Below are 15,186 nucleotides of genomic sequence, written 5' to 3' on the forward strand. Positions count from 1 at the left end.
ACCTGAACAGTTTTCAAAAAAAGAAATAAAACTGAGTAAGAAATACACTGGCCAGGCATGGTGGCACATGCCTTTAATCCCAGCACTTAGGAGGCAGAGAGAGGCAAGCAGATTTCTGTGAGTTCAAGGCCAGCAAGGTCTATATAGCAAGTTCCAGGACAAACAAGACTACATAAAGAGACCCTGTCTCAAAAAAAAAAAAAACCAAACAAACAAAAAAGAAATATCTCAAAAACTGTTCATCAGTGCTAGCAACTAGGGAACTGCAAATCAAAACAATTCTGAGAATTTGTCTTATCCCAGTCAGAATAGCAAACATCAACAGAACAAACACTGGAGAGGATGTGGGGGAAAGTGAACCCTCATTCACTACTGGAGGAATTACAAATTAGTTCAGCCACTCTGAAAGTCAGAGTAGAGAATCTTCAAAAATCTAAAGATAAATGTATCATATGATCATATATATATATCCATCCTTCCTCAGTGTGTGCCTAAAGGATTCGCTCAAAACCCCACTCCACAGATACTTGCTCAGCCAGGTTCACTACCACTTTATTCACAATAACTAGGAAATGGAAACAACCTATATGTCCTTCAGTTGATAGGTACATAATGAAAATGTGGTACATATACACCATGGAGTACTACTGAGCTATAAGGAAAAATGAAACCATGGAATGTGCAGGTAAATGGGTGGGACCATCATGGAATAGATCATATTGAGTATGACAACACAGACCTAGAAAGACAAATATTACAATTTCTTTCTCATCTGTGGATCCTAGCATCAAATCTTCAGATGTGAGTATATAACTTGGAGTAACTACATAAACAAGTGAAAAGGGATCATGGCAGGGACAGAGAAGCAACAGAGAAGGGAAGAGCAAGGTGCAAGGAAAAACAGAGGACATTTAATTAGGGAGAGAGGAAGAAGGGAGATAAATACAGAAGGAGGGAGAAAGGTTAAGTAACAATAGTGATGTCTGAAAAGGTCCTAGGGAATCATACTATATATTCACCAGAAATTACATATAATACGTAAGTCCATGTATGCACATAGAGTTCAAGTGAAATCTCCCATCTGAGATGCCAATGCTTACCCCAAAGAGCCATAGACCATCTAAGGACAATCCCAGCACCAGGCACAAGAAGCTCCCTGTGCCGGTCTGTGCTGCCCAAACCGATTCCAGAACATTATAGGCTACTGATGTTGCCTTTGGTCACAGAGGTTGAAGGGAACTCTCTATTGTTGAAGACACTGTGCATTTGGACGTAGGACCCAGAGATTCTGAAATGGATCTGAGTGGAAAGCCTCCTCTCTTGAAGATTTAGTTTTCATAATACCAAACGGTGCCATAAAAGCTTCCGAGAGAGGGAAACAACCACAGTTCTTATCAGACCATGATAACCAGAGCACAGCACCATGTCCCTAAGGGTACATACAGTATTAGCATGCATACCTTGGCTGTAACCATCAGCTCTCTAATTTAACTTAAGGCCCACAACAAGATGGAAATCATGTATGGAACTAGAATCCTAGCCAACTACCCAAGGCTAGCAAAGTTGTCCATTTTAGAGAACCTACAACAACCCCTTTACTAAACCAGCATAATTCCCAACTACATTCTAAAAGCTTATCCTTATATCCACATGTAAATACCCATCTTCTCTCTCATTAAAGAAACATCTTGCAACAGATGGAGGCCATTATAGAAAACCACAACCATTCAAAATGCAGACAACAAGTGACCCTGTGCTACCCAGCCCCAACGGATACAATTCCTGCACCGAAGGCTCATGGATCACAGCAGAAGAGGAGGTGGGAATGTTGGACAAGCTAAAGGAACAGGAAGTCGGCTCTGAGACTGAATCTCTTAGAAATAGCAGAGAAGCTGCACCTATGAAGTCCTTCATCAACATGGCTACTTAAACATGACCCAAGGGGGAAAGCTCCTGAGGCCTCAACCCTAGAAAAGAACTACAGACGACTAAGGAAAACAGAGAAGGAGAAACAGTATTTATTCTCCAGAGAAGAGCCCCAGATTGGCTGGTTATCCTCTCCAAAATGGTCAGCCCTGAAATCACAGACGCAATACCACTGACACCATATGAACTGAGCAGGTTGTATTTATCTATTTAGAGATGTATGTAGATCCATACATGGTAACAATAATTAATTAGACTATGAGTTTGAGAGAGAGCAAGGGGGTACATGGGAAGGACTAGAGGAAGAAAGGGAAGGCAAAAAAAAAAAAGTAACTTTAATTTAAAAAATGTTAACCCACCAAAAAAAAAAAATCAAAATTACTTGAATTCTCATTCAAGATAAATGAAAAGAAATTCATACTTTTTGGATTCTTTATATCAAACTGCAGAAACAAGAAATAGAAAATCTTAAGAGGAAGCAAATGAAACAAAACCTGAAAAAGCACAATGCTTAGATGGATTTCTCAATGGTGACAACAGCCAGAAAACAGAACAAAGAAAACAAGACATACCAGATCTATGAGCCTAGCTTTCTATTTCCTGTGACAGCTTCCTTCATAAAGACGAAATAGAGTCCTCCCTAACAAAGCAGAATTAGATACGAGAGCGCACACTGAGGGTGAGGCCTGTCAGGAAACAGAAGGAGGGAAGGAGCAGCAAAAAGAGCGCGCTCCACAGGAAGCCCCCTCGGGGACTTCAGTACTCCCATGGCTGTCACTGTCATCTCTGCTAGGACTTGGGTGGCCAGTTCTTCCCCTGGCTTTAATACCTGTCTGCTCCTCACTCTCTGGGCTGCATTCACGTGTACATTCCAAGCAGTTTCTTTTAGAATTCATGTCCTCCTCATCTAAAAAGTCTACATCAAAATTATCCAGAGATTACCATAGACTCCTATCACTCGGCTCTTGCATATCTCTTTCTTATCAATGGTAAGCAGATTTACACTAAAGCACAGAAACCACTTTATCCTTCGGATGTGAAGTACTTAGCCCACAGCCGTGTGGGCCAGGAAAGAATGTCACCTGTTACTGTTTGAACACAGCTCTCCTTTGCTGCTTTTCAGAACCATCCAGAATCCATACTCAGAAGGTAGGAGTCAAGTGAAATTACCCAAATTCATGTCTGAGTCGAACCTTTATTAGCTGTGATATTGGGGAGCATAGTTAAGCTTTCTGCTTCAGTTTCCTTACACACAAAAACTGTTAGTTACATCAGAAATGGCGTTATTTCAACAATTATGGTGAAAAGGAAATACATGTGGAGAAGTACTCTGTTAACTGGACTCATACAAGCTTTCAATGTATGTTAAACCTAAGTTGGTTTTTTTTCAAGGTATACAGAATATAAACCATGAAAGCTACGGATTTTAGAAATCATTAGTTCTTATGATGATTACTTAACCCAGAAGCTTATTAAGGATGAGCGAGCACAGGAAGCACATACTTGACTAAATCTATCCTGTTATTGATGGCAGCCCAGTGCTGAAAGCGTGACATTCTCTTTGTCTGGTTGCCGAACATCGTAGCCTGCTTCCACCAGTTCTCGGCAGCGTTCGTATATTCCGTATCTAGAAAAGAGAACAAGAAATGCTACAACTCCTTAAACACTGAGAGCTGAGCTCGGTGTTTTCAGAAGCAATGCATTTTTGGAGACAGGACAGTCCAGGTTGGCCTTCAACACACAGCAACCCCTTGACTCAGCTCCCACATTGCTGGAATTACATGTGGGTGACATCACACTTGGTTGGCTTAGTGCTTCATTTTCATACTTAGAATTAAAACTATTTTCCAACATATAACATTACTTTGAAATTATTAGTATTTCAACATCTTTCTCTGACTAACCCTTTTTTTTACAATTTGAAAATACTTCATTTGTAACAATGTAACATTTCATGAGGTTCAAGATAAAAAAAAAGGAGAAAAAAAAACCCACGAATCAGCTAATTTCTTTATATCATAACCTCATGTTTCTCCCCTGTCTGCAGATAGAAACACCTGTTGCATTTCAACTTCCATGTGATTTGAATTATAATATTTTTAGATTCATCACTTTCTTGTCCAGTCTCAAAGACCAATATAATCTGACATTGGGAAGATCAGATTTTGAACATTTTTGTGATATCCCCCTTTGTATAATAAATATATATGCATATATAACATTGACTACACTGTATTTATATATCTGGCTGAGTGGGTAGGGAATATGAGATGGACCCATATTTTTTTTAACTGAAAGGTACTTTTAAAGTTGGAAATGTTTTCTAGTTTACACCGAATATTCTTAAGGTAAAATAACAAACTTCCACAAAATTGCAAGCAGCAAAAGTGAACAGCTCATGGGAATTACAATTATTTACCTGAGATACTGACATTTTCCCCCAAGGCAACAGAATACCATATCTCATAATCATACTTCACTTCAAACAAATGTCAAGGAAGAAAACCACCACAACAAACCCTTACTGTGTAGCCTTGACTATGTCCCATGTGCTATAGTCATCAACGTGAGTCTTTCGCCCAAGAGGTTCACCCGTATCCATGGTTATAATGGCTTTGTGGTTTGATTTCCTGTCAAAGACAAAAAGCACATAAGCAAGAAATGAAAAACTGCCGAAAATATTTTCATATTTTTATTTGTGTTATTTGACAAATATTCCTTATTGAAATAATTGTGTTTAACTTACTCAACCATCCATAGTCTAAAGAAAAAGCACGGTCAAATAAGTCTTCCCTGTGGTGATATATTGTTTCTCCCCAAATAGTGTGCACCCTAATAAAGTTTACCTGAGGATCAGAGGAAAAAGCCAGCCACTACAGTAAACATAGAGATCAGACAATGGTAGCACACGCCTTTAATCCTATCACTCGGGAGGCAGAGAACCAGCTGGATCTCTGTGAGTTCAAGGCCACACTGGAACAGAGCCAGGCATGGCGGCACATGCCTTAAATTCCAACACTAGCTAACCACGAAGGTCTGAAGGTCTGTACAGACAGATTGGAAGTAATGTGGTCGTGGTCATGGTATCTCTTCACGGCAGTAGCAATCCTAGGGAAGACACTGTCTAAAAGAAAGATGGGGATCCGGATGAGAACTGGCTCAGCGGATGAAGTGACTGCTTCCGTAAAGCCACATGTGTATGGTGACCTGCCTTTAATCCCCAGCCCTGGGGAAGCAGGGGCACATTCTCCAGCAAGCTAACTAGCTCAGCTAGCTGAACGGTGAGCTCCAGGCTCAGCAAGAGACTAGCTCAATGTACAAGGTGGAGAACAATCAAGACAGACAACCAGTCACACACACACACACACACACACACACACACACACACACACACACACACGGAGGCAAGGGCATGCACACCTATACAAAAACCACATACATGGGGAAAAAAAAGAGAAGGAGAAAAGAAAGTCATAATTTAATAGACTTGCTGCCTGAACATCATCTATTTTTAGGCTCGACATAAAATATCTGAAACCAAGTCTTGCCTTGTCATCTTGGCCTAGTTAAGACTTTCCCCACTTGAGTGACACACCCACAGCTCTCACCTATGACAGACCTAACAGTCAGTTCTCAGCACCCGTGTAAGTAAGCTCATCCATGTGTGTTTGCATTAGAATACTCCTGAATGGGGCCAGTAGATGGCCTGGCGGATACAGGTGCTTGCTGGCTAATCCTGGGAACTGGAATTCAATCCCTTTGCCCTTCCCCAGAATGAGGTGAACACTGTCATATTCATGATCCTGAATAAAGACATCCAAAGTGCCTCCTCTCTTTCCCTACTTCCAACTCACCCCTTTAGCCCCTCATATTATTTCAAATTTTTTCTGTTTCATGCACTCATATCTCGGCTAGCATATACTTGATCCTAATTCCATACCCCTGTATCCCTGTCAGGGCTCTCCTACAGAGAGGGAACTTTATCACAAAAATAATCTTAAAATCAGATTGGAAAGAAGCCACAACAATGAAATAGTAAAACTTCACCATCAACTACAGTGAGGATGCAGAGATCCTGTCACTCAGACACTGCTGATGGGATGGAAAGTGCACAGTCACTATGGAAACAGCTTGATTTCCTAAAAAGTTAATGTACAACTACCATGTGATCCAGTAACTGCATTCATGGGCATTTCCCCAGATAATCAAAACTTTGTGTTTACGCAAGTATCTGTACACAACTATTTAAAGCCGCCTTCTTTATAGTCACTAAAAACTAAAAACAACCCAGGTAATTTACAATGCGTGTATAAAATGGTATGTATATTCATACTACGGAATAACAATCAGTAACAAAAGGGAAGGAACCACAGACCCCTGAAAAATCTCCAAGAATTACGGTGAGTTTTAAAAAAATGCAATCAATCCTCTACGGCTACATACTAAGTGATTCCAATCATGTAATACACTTGTGTACATGACTTTGGAGACTAAAGGCTAACAACATGCAGTGTCTGTCGCAACTGCTCTCCATCTTTTTGATTTTTTATGTATGGTATCCTAAGAGGCCAAAAGAGGGCGCCAAACTCCCTGGAACTGGAGTTATATGTAGTTGTGACTCACCCAATGTAGGTGCTGGGGACTGAACTCTGGTCTTCTGGAAGAGCAGTAAATGCTCTTAACCGCGGCGCACACTCCAGTCCCTCCACATTCCTTTCTGAAAGAGTCTCTCTCTGAACCTGGAGCTCACCATCTGGCTAGACTGGCCAGCCAGCAAGCTCTGGGAATCTTGTTTCTGCTTCCCATGCTCCAAGGTTACACTTGCACATCACCGCTGAGCCCAACTTCAACCTGAGCGCTCAGGATTAAACTCAGGTTTTCATCCTCACACACACAGCAAACTTACCAACTAAGCATCTCCAGCCCCCAAAACGATGTTTCTGAAAGATGTAGAAAATGCAGAAAACCTATAAAGGTGGATGCTGTCCAACAGAATCTGTGCATTATGAAGACACAGTCCTTCATTCTGTACCATCAAGCAACAGTTGCTAGCCACATAGAACTATTATACACTTAGGATTTCAGTTTTATGGGTGAAATTTGAATTTTTATTTTATTAACTTACTTTACTTATTTCAAAAAGCCTCATACCTGGTGGCTACTGCACAGAAAAATACAGGTCTAAACACCACAAAAGTGAGATTATTTTGCTCTGAAATAGAACTATGCCCCAAAAGCGTTCATAAAAACACTACAAATTTTAAAACATATACTACTTACATGTTAACAAGAAAATTATGTAAGTGTGTGCCTGAAATATTTATATCTGCCCAAAAAACTTCTCAGCATACTCCACAGTAGTGATGGCATTATGATTAGAAAATGTTGTGGCTTCAATTTTTCATATCTTAAAAATCCATACACCGCCAGACGGTGGTGGCACACGCCTTTAATCCCAGCACTCGGGAGGCAGAGCCAGGCGGATCTCTGTGAGTTCGAGGCCAGCCTGGGCTACCAAGTGAGTTCCAGGAAAGGCACAAAGCTACACAGAGAAACCCTGTCTCGGAAAAAAACAAACAAACAAACAAAAAAATCCATATGCCATCCAATAAAACAGAACAAATCATGTTAGGGTGATAGATCATTCAGAAAGCTTACGTTTATATTCAGTCAGCTGTGCTAGAATGCTAGGCTCTAGGCTGCTCCATTTTCCCCACAATTATGCTCCTTTTCTTGGACTAGACTACATTCAGTAACACACACACACACACACACACACACACACACACACACACACACACACACACCAAAAGAGGAGCTGGAGATGGAGCTCAGTTGGTAGAGTTCTCCCCTGACATGCAGGAAGCCTAGTTTAAACCCCAGGTAGTGGAGCACCTGCAATCTCAGCACTTTTTAAAGCAATAGAATCAAAAGTTCAAAGTCATCCTGGATTACATCACAAATTCAAGGCCAGCCTGAACTAAATAAGACTTTGTCTCACATCCACACAAAAAAGTTAAACAACGGAAAATTTTGAAATCAAGTTAGTTAACTCTCTAAGTAAACAAGATCCTGCATCTCTATACCAACATATCCAAATGTTCCAAATTTGTAATTCAGTGTTTACAATTTAGTCATAATTAGATCTACAAAACACTCAAGAGTGGTGAGTGTTTACAATTTCAGGGAAGGTACATGGACAAACAAAATCTCAGAGTAAAAAAAAAAAAACGAAAACAAAAACAAAAGCAAGATTCTCATCCCTGTGCACTCCTTTTGAAATGCACAGGAAAACTAATTTCACAGGCTGGAGTGAGAGGTGGCTCAGCAGCTGAGAGGAGCACAGTTCTGACAGAGAACCGCTGCTCCCAGTGTTTCCTCAAGGACCAGTCCAGGAGCTCCTGCTCCAGGGTTCTGACACATCTGCATTCATGCACAACCCCCATTGCAGCACATACACCTAATTCTAAAACCTAACTACATCTTTAAAACCCTAACATTTAAAGGATATACATCCAAGTTTACTTCCTGGGTACTATTCTAACTTTATCTGCACACTATAAACTTAGGACATGATGCAGGGCCAGGGAAAGGAAGGATTTTACTGTAGACATGAGGGAGAGAGCAGCCAGGGGCATCTGGAAGAGTCCAGAGCAGGGAGAGGAAGTAGTCCACTGAATGTGGCCAGCAGACTGGACTTGGCCAGGGGAGAGGGGTGGGACACAACGGACAAAGAGGGGACCAAGAGCCAGGTTGTAAGGAGAAATGAGTAGCCTGGGGGTGAGGGAAGGTGGAGCTCCAGAGTTGGAGAGGTTAAATACGTTGAGGAAGGAGGGTAGAAGAGCTACCTACAGAGGGAGCCTGGAGGCCAGCGTGTGCTTTGGTATGCTGATAGGCACTACAAATAGCCATTGGTACCTTCTGCCGGTGATAAAAGAACTGACTCCTTTGTTGGAAGGGAACCGGCTTCACAAGTTCCTGAGGAACGCTGGCTTTTTCTCCCCACCAGAATGTGGGGAGCAGAGTTTCCTTTGGAATAGATACTGACAGTTTCGAAGAATTAGAGAGGTTACAACTGTAAGGCACACCATTACTAACTATGATGTATCACAAAGAGAAACCACTGCCAGTGGAACTACTTACAAGACGCTTTTATCACTTAGAATTGTTGCATATGAATTGGAGGATTATTTATAGTAATTAAAAGATCTTTTATGGTTGGAGACAGATTTAATTGGTTGCTGTACTGCCAAATCTTCAAGGTCAGAGTGGGTCTCCTCTCCATCACTGTTTAACCTACAATTGTCAATACCATGTAGAAGCCACCCAAAACAACAGAATACAGCATTTCCTAAGACCTGGTACCTCTGGACTCTCCTTCCAAGCTACACCCCCCATGTTCCAGAACTGCGATTTTCTTCATCTTCCTAGAACTTAGTTTGGACAGAGCCAACAATCACACATTCTCAAATATTCTTCCGCTGGACTGATGGCTGAAATGAAGGGCTGCAGGTGCTCGATTGTGCTGTCAGGAACAGTCAAAGACAGCCTATGTACCAGGGTGACAGCCAGCCATCTACTACTACACGGCCAAAGCAAGAGGCACCACTCACTGCAAACACAAATCTCAATTTCAGAGTTTGGAAATGATAAACCCACAGCACTTAGTATATAACTCATTCCATTTTATAAAGAGCCCTTAAGACATATGTTTTCTATTATTCTTGTTTTTCAGGAAAGAAAACCAAGACACCTAAACTAATAGTAATTTGCCCAAGAACAGAGTTTCTAGCAATGGATGTGACGTTTGGAACAACATATCATTTCATGACCTCAATGGCTCAGTTAGTCAAGTGTTTGCTGCATAAGCAAGAGGACCTGAACTTGGATCATAAGCATCCATGTTCTTTTAAACTCAACAACATCCAAAGCTGAAAAATGCAGTTAGGGTTGGAAATGCTCAGTCAATAAAATTCTTGCCATGCAATCATAAAGACCCGAGTTCAGATCTCCAGACCCACATAAAAAAGTGAAGTAGCAGGTATGCACTAGTAAGCCCAGCACTGGGGAGACACAGACAGAATTTCCGGGAGCGCTTCGGCCAAGCAGCCTAGCCTAATCACTGAGCTTCATGCCAATGAGACCCTTTCTCAAAAGACAAGGTGGACAGTTCCTGAAAAATATCACTTTGGGTCCTCTGGCCTCCACATACAGTGTGCATGTATACATATACATCTATGTATACACATTCATTCATTCTCTCTCTCTCTCTCTCTCTCTCTCTCTCTCTCTCTCTCTCTCTCTCTCAATATACCAAATCTAGAATATTGGTTGCCTTTATTATAAAAAACTTGCAAATAAAAAACATCACAAGCTAGCTGGGCATAGTGGTGCACGCCTTTAATTAATCCCAGCACTCCAAGAGGCAGAGGCAAAGGCAGGTGGATCTCTGTGAGTTCGAGGCCATCCTGCTCTACGTAGTGAGTTCAAGGACAGCCAGGGCTACATAGTAAGACTCAGGTTGGCCTCAAACGTCCAATAACCATTTGCCACATCCTCCAGAGTTTCGGACTTACAGCAGATGTGAGCTACCATTCCCAGCTTGAGTATTGATTGACCAGGCTAGAGCTATAAACATCATCACACACACTATCTGCATACTGTTGTCCAAGGAACAAAATCTCAAGTATGGTTTCTATTTAATGTAGGTGACTTTTGCTCCACAGTAAGTAAAAAATAAATTTTAGGGAGTCTCCTACAATAGTAAACACACATCTGTTAAAGCCATAGGCTGTACAACCCCAAGAGTGAAAAGTATGGAGTCTGAGTGACAATGAAATATTGTCAAATGTACCTCTGTTGCTGTGTGCTGACAATGGGGAAGACTAGGAAGAAGCGGGGACAAGAGGGATGTGGGAATTCCCTGTACTTCCGCTCAAGGTTACAGACTATAACTTAAACCAAACCAAATAGCTTTAAAAAACTTCAATAAAAGACTAAAAGCAACATAGATGAGACATTTGCAACAACAGCTAGCTGGTGCCTACCAAACCATAACCAAACTGTGTAACTGTCATTTCTATGACACTGAAATATGATATAAATACAAGGGTAACCTGGATTTATATATAATTCTGCCATTTGCCAGCAAGTCTGACTTCCATATACATCAATCATCTCATCTGTAAAATAGGCACACAAAAGCAGTGAAAATAAACAATATGTAAAAATGTTTACAATAATGTTAGCTCATGTCAGTGTTAGCATTGCTATTATTATGTATGACACTGAGGCGATAACATTAAAAGAACTTGGCATAATGTCTCATACATTAAATGTCAGATTAGTACTCTTCCTCTTCCTGTATACAACTCTGCCCATATATCAAAATGGGTATTGAAGAGTAGAGGATAAAATGGAGGGGTGTTTATAAGAATCCCCTTGGATCATTTTTAAAAAAGTAACATAAACCCATATATTAGAGAGTTCTGTATGGAAACATGTTTAATGTGGCAAGGCTCTCCTTCAGATTTAAATATACACATATATTCTTCATCTAACCCAAGTCTTCCTGATGAAGTTATGATAAAGTTAAGATAGGAGAGTAAGAGCTTCCAATATGCTGAAATGTTCTTTAACATAAACTTCTTGTGAGTTTCTACTTATCTTCTTCTAAATCAGAGGTTGGTGAGGTATGGCCCCATCATCTGAGTTTATAATAGCTGTTACAGGAACACAGCATGCATATTTATTTCCATATTGCTTACAGCTGCTTTCAGACAACAGCACAGTCCAGCAATTGCTACAGAAACTACACAGTCTGAAGTTTTGAAAAAATGTATAAGTTAACTATGTGGCATTGCACAAAAAGGTTTATCAATTCCTGGTCTAGGTTATTCATAACAAATACCACTCAGTACTTCATTAGAAGTTGTATTGTGCAGCACAACTGAGTTTAATATAACATCTCCAAGTACGCATGGAAATGACACATGACTGCTGGAAATCACAGATGACAGCTAGGCTGCTGTGCCCAGCTAGTCCTCCCCCAGCTCCAGCCATGGTGTCCTGACCAACAACTGCTATACTGGTGGACTTAAGTAGACTCTGAAACTAAACCTGAGCCTGTGCTACTCTCCAGTGTGGAACGAGAGACAACATAGTCCCTCTCTACTGAGACGGTTTGAGAGGTGTGGCCAAACAATAAAAATAAATAAATAAACCTGGCGTCCATGTCTACATCAGAGACTATAGAGAGCTGCTCTCTATTAGGAAAGAAAGACAGAGAGAAAAGAACGAGTCTGAGCCCCGGCGCGGCTGTCCTTCAGTGCAACTGCACCCTGACGTGGCCTTATAAGATATCTGAGAAAATATATTAAATCCGCCTTCTTACCCAGCTAATTTTCAATTGAGTTGTTGACATCTGCAACTAGAAGTTTCTAATAAAGTAAGAATAACTCATTATCAGTATAAAAACAGGGTTTTGCCCCCATGAAAATAGGGATAATCAAATTAGTTTTGTTCATCTCTCATTAAATCCTTTGTAAATTAGAAAGTGGCCATAATCAGAAAATTATACATTTGCCCTACAAGTGCCCTAGAATATGGCAAATATGGCAACTACTAAAAACATAAGCCATCTGATATGCCTAAATGCTTTGGCTCCACTCAGCCATCTCATCTCCACATCGACAGTGACACTCAGACCCATTGGGGAGCACACTGTATCAGGGAAATACTCCAGTAGGCATGGATTAACTCTAAAGAAAGCGGACTGAGTGGCAAGTTTTCTTTTTCTTTTCTTCTGAATTTTTATTTTTGATGGAACTAGAAACTCCTTTCTGCATAGAAACTACTGTTTAACTCTTTGCAGTCCCAGGGACTGACTTCTTTGCAGTTAGGCCCTTTCACAGAGCCTAAGGTTTCACCGTACTTTATTTCAACTGATTTCATAGTCATACAATGACGTGATGCTTTTCTATTTATACTATGTGTTTTTCACATCATGTATCTTGACATGATGCTTTTAAAGAGAATTTATGCATCTTAAGAGCAAAACATTTTTGTGACTGATATTGAGATCATTTGGCATTCTGCTTAAAGCACGTTACATTTAATATATTTTTACATCTTTTTACATTTATTCATTATTTTACGTGGGGGGGTGTGCCACGGCCTTCACGTGGGGGACAATTTCTAGAGTTAGTGCTTTCCTTCTACCATGTGGGTCCTACCACTCAGGGAGTCAGGCTGTGAGTAAGTGCCTTTACCTGCTGGGCCACCTTACATTTTAAAGACACCTTAACTGTCCAACCACAGCACCCTTAGCAAACCCTAGAAGCCTACAATCCACTTTTTAAATTTAACGTTCAATCTCCCTCCTCTTCATCTATCCTGAAGTATCTGAAAACCTACAATCTTTTGTTTCACGATGTGTTACTTCACAAACTTCATTACTCTGTGACTTACCAAAGGGTCAAAGTCATACTCAGATGTTCTACAAACACTCATACAAGTTAAGACAATAAAGTAAGGCAAGTGTTCATCAAAAAGTCCTCTGCTTCTCCTTGAGACAACCAGTATTACTTACTTCAGTCGTTCAGTCTCTCTTGTCTCTAACCTAACATTTATGTGTGTGCGTGCACATATATGTAGAGATGTACCACTACTGCTCAATTTGTCAGTCTGGGTATTATCTATTATTACTGCGGTAGTTTGAATGAATTGGCCCCCATAACCTCATATAGGGAGTGGCACTATTAGAAGGCACTATTAGCACTGTTAGTGGCTTTGCTGGAGGAAGTGTGTCACTGTGGGGACAGGCTTTGAGGATTCCTATACTCAGGATACCACCCAGTGTCTCAGTTGACTTCCTGTTGCCTGCAAGACGTAGGACTCTCAGCTCCAGCACCATGTCCGCTTGCATGCCACCATGCTCCCCGCCACGATAATGGACTGAACCTCCAAACTGTACTTGAGCTACCCCAATTAAATGTTTGCCTTTATAGGAGTTGTCATGGTCACAGTATCTCTTCACAGCAATAAAAACCGTAACTAAGACGATTACATTAATAGCTAAGATCTACTGTGTCTATCAATGGCTAGACACAAAACTGCATAAATCAGCTCATTTAGTCATTACAATAATCTACTATTATATTTTGCTGTTAGCTTAGACAGCTGGTACACAAGAGTTCAAAACTTGCCCAGGTCACACATCTAGGAAGTAACAGAACTGGGATTTGAATACAAGTACCCTAACTTCATTCATTGCTCACACTCATGTTTTTCTATCTACACACTCCATAGTCCACTCAAGACTTTAAAGATAATTCTCACAAATCATCTTAAATAATTTGAGAACTTGGGTATCCTACTCTCATCTCTGTTGCTATGATAAAATGCCCTGACACCACCCCACCTCCAAAAAAAAAACCTCTAGGGGAGAAAGGGTTTATTGTAGTTCATGACTCCAGGCTACAGTCAGTCATAATAGGAAGTCAAGAAATCAGGAACGAGTCACATCCAGTCAAGAGCAGAGAGAGAACACATGAGTGCCCACTGTCCAGGACCCTAACCTGGGGGAATGTAACGGGACTAGGGGGGTCCAGCCCCTCGATAGTCCTCCCAGGGTCTGGGAAGAATCTACAACCAGCTGATAATTGAATCTTTGAGGATAAGAAATAAATCTATGCACACAAAACTCCTTAGTCTATACACTTTATTATTCTGTGTCAGTTCTCTCTACAAGCTTCTATTCTGCTCTCACACCTAGCTCCTTTCTTGCCTGATTTCTCTCTACATTTATCTGCTCTCTCCTCTAGGTTCTATCTTAATTCCTTCATCTTAGTTCTGCCCCTTCTAGGTTCTCATCCATCTAGTTCTTTCCCATCTTAGCTCCTCTCCCATCTCCCTCTCTCTTATCTTGTTCTTCCTCATCTTGTTCTTCCCCATCTGGCTCTTCCTCATCTTCCATCTCGTTCCTCTAGTACTCTCTTCTAGCCCTTCAATCTAGTTCTTCCCCATCTAGTTCTCCTGTTATCTTTTCTCCTTCTTGTCTTCAAGTTCTCTAGTTAAAATCCTCCTTCTCCCTCTCAGTTCTCTGACTCTCTCAGTTCTCCCCAAGTCTCTCAGGAATCCAGTTATAAACCCAAGCAATCCGAGCAAGGTCACCAGGCTTGAATTCTCAGGGTCATAAAGATACCTAAAAATTTTCCTCAGGCAGTGACTATCAGCCTTTCTTTTACCACCCAAAATGGG

General features: G+C 40.9%; 1 protein-coding gene across 1 annotated transcript in view; it reads right to left on the minus strand.

The window, feature by feature from the left end:
- Zdhhc17 (zinc finger DHHC-type palmitoyltransferase 17) overlaps positions 1-15,186 on the minus strand; it is a 64,221-nt gene that overhangs the window by 42,366 nt on the left and 6,669 nt on the right. The window contains 4 exon segments of the mRNA XM_052753316.1: positions 3,430-3,470; positions 3,472-3,553; positions 4,452-4,519; positions 4,521-4,556. Of these exon segments, the coding sequence (XP_052609276.1) occupies positions 3,430-3,470; positions 3,472-3,553; positions 4,452-4,519; positions 4,521-4,556 (227 nt within the window).

Source organism: Peromyscus californicus, unplaced genomic scaffold (assembly GCF_007827085.1).
Source record: "Peromyscus californicus insignis strain IS unplaced genomic scaffold, ASM782708v3 Scaffold_24__1_contigs__length_46423439, whole genome shotgun sequence".
Taxonomy (NCBI): domain Eukaryota; kingdom Metazoa; phylum Chordata; class Mammalia; order Rodentia; family Cricetidae; genus Peromyscus; species Peromyscus californicus.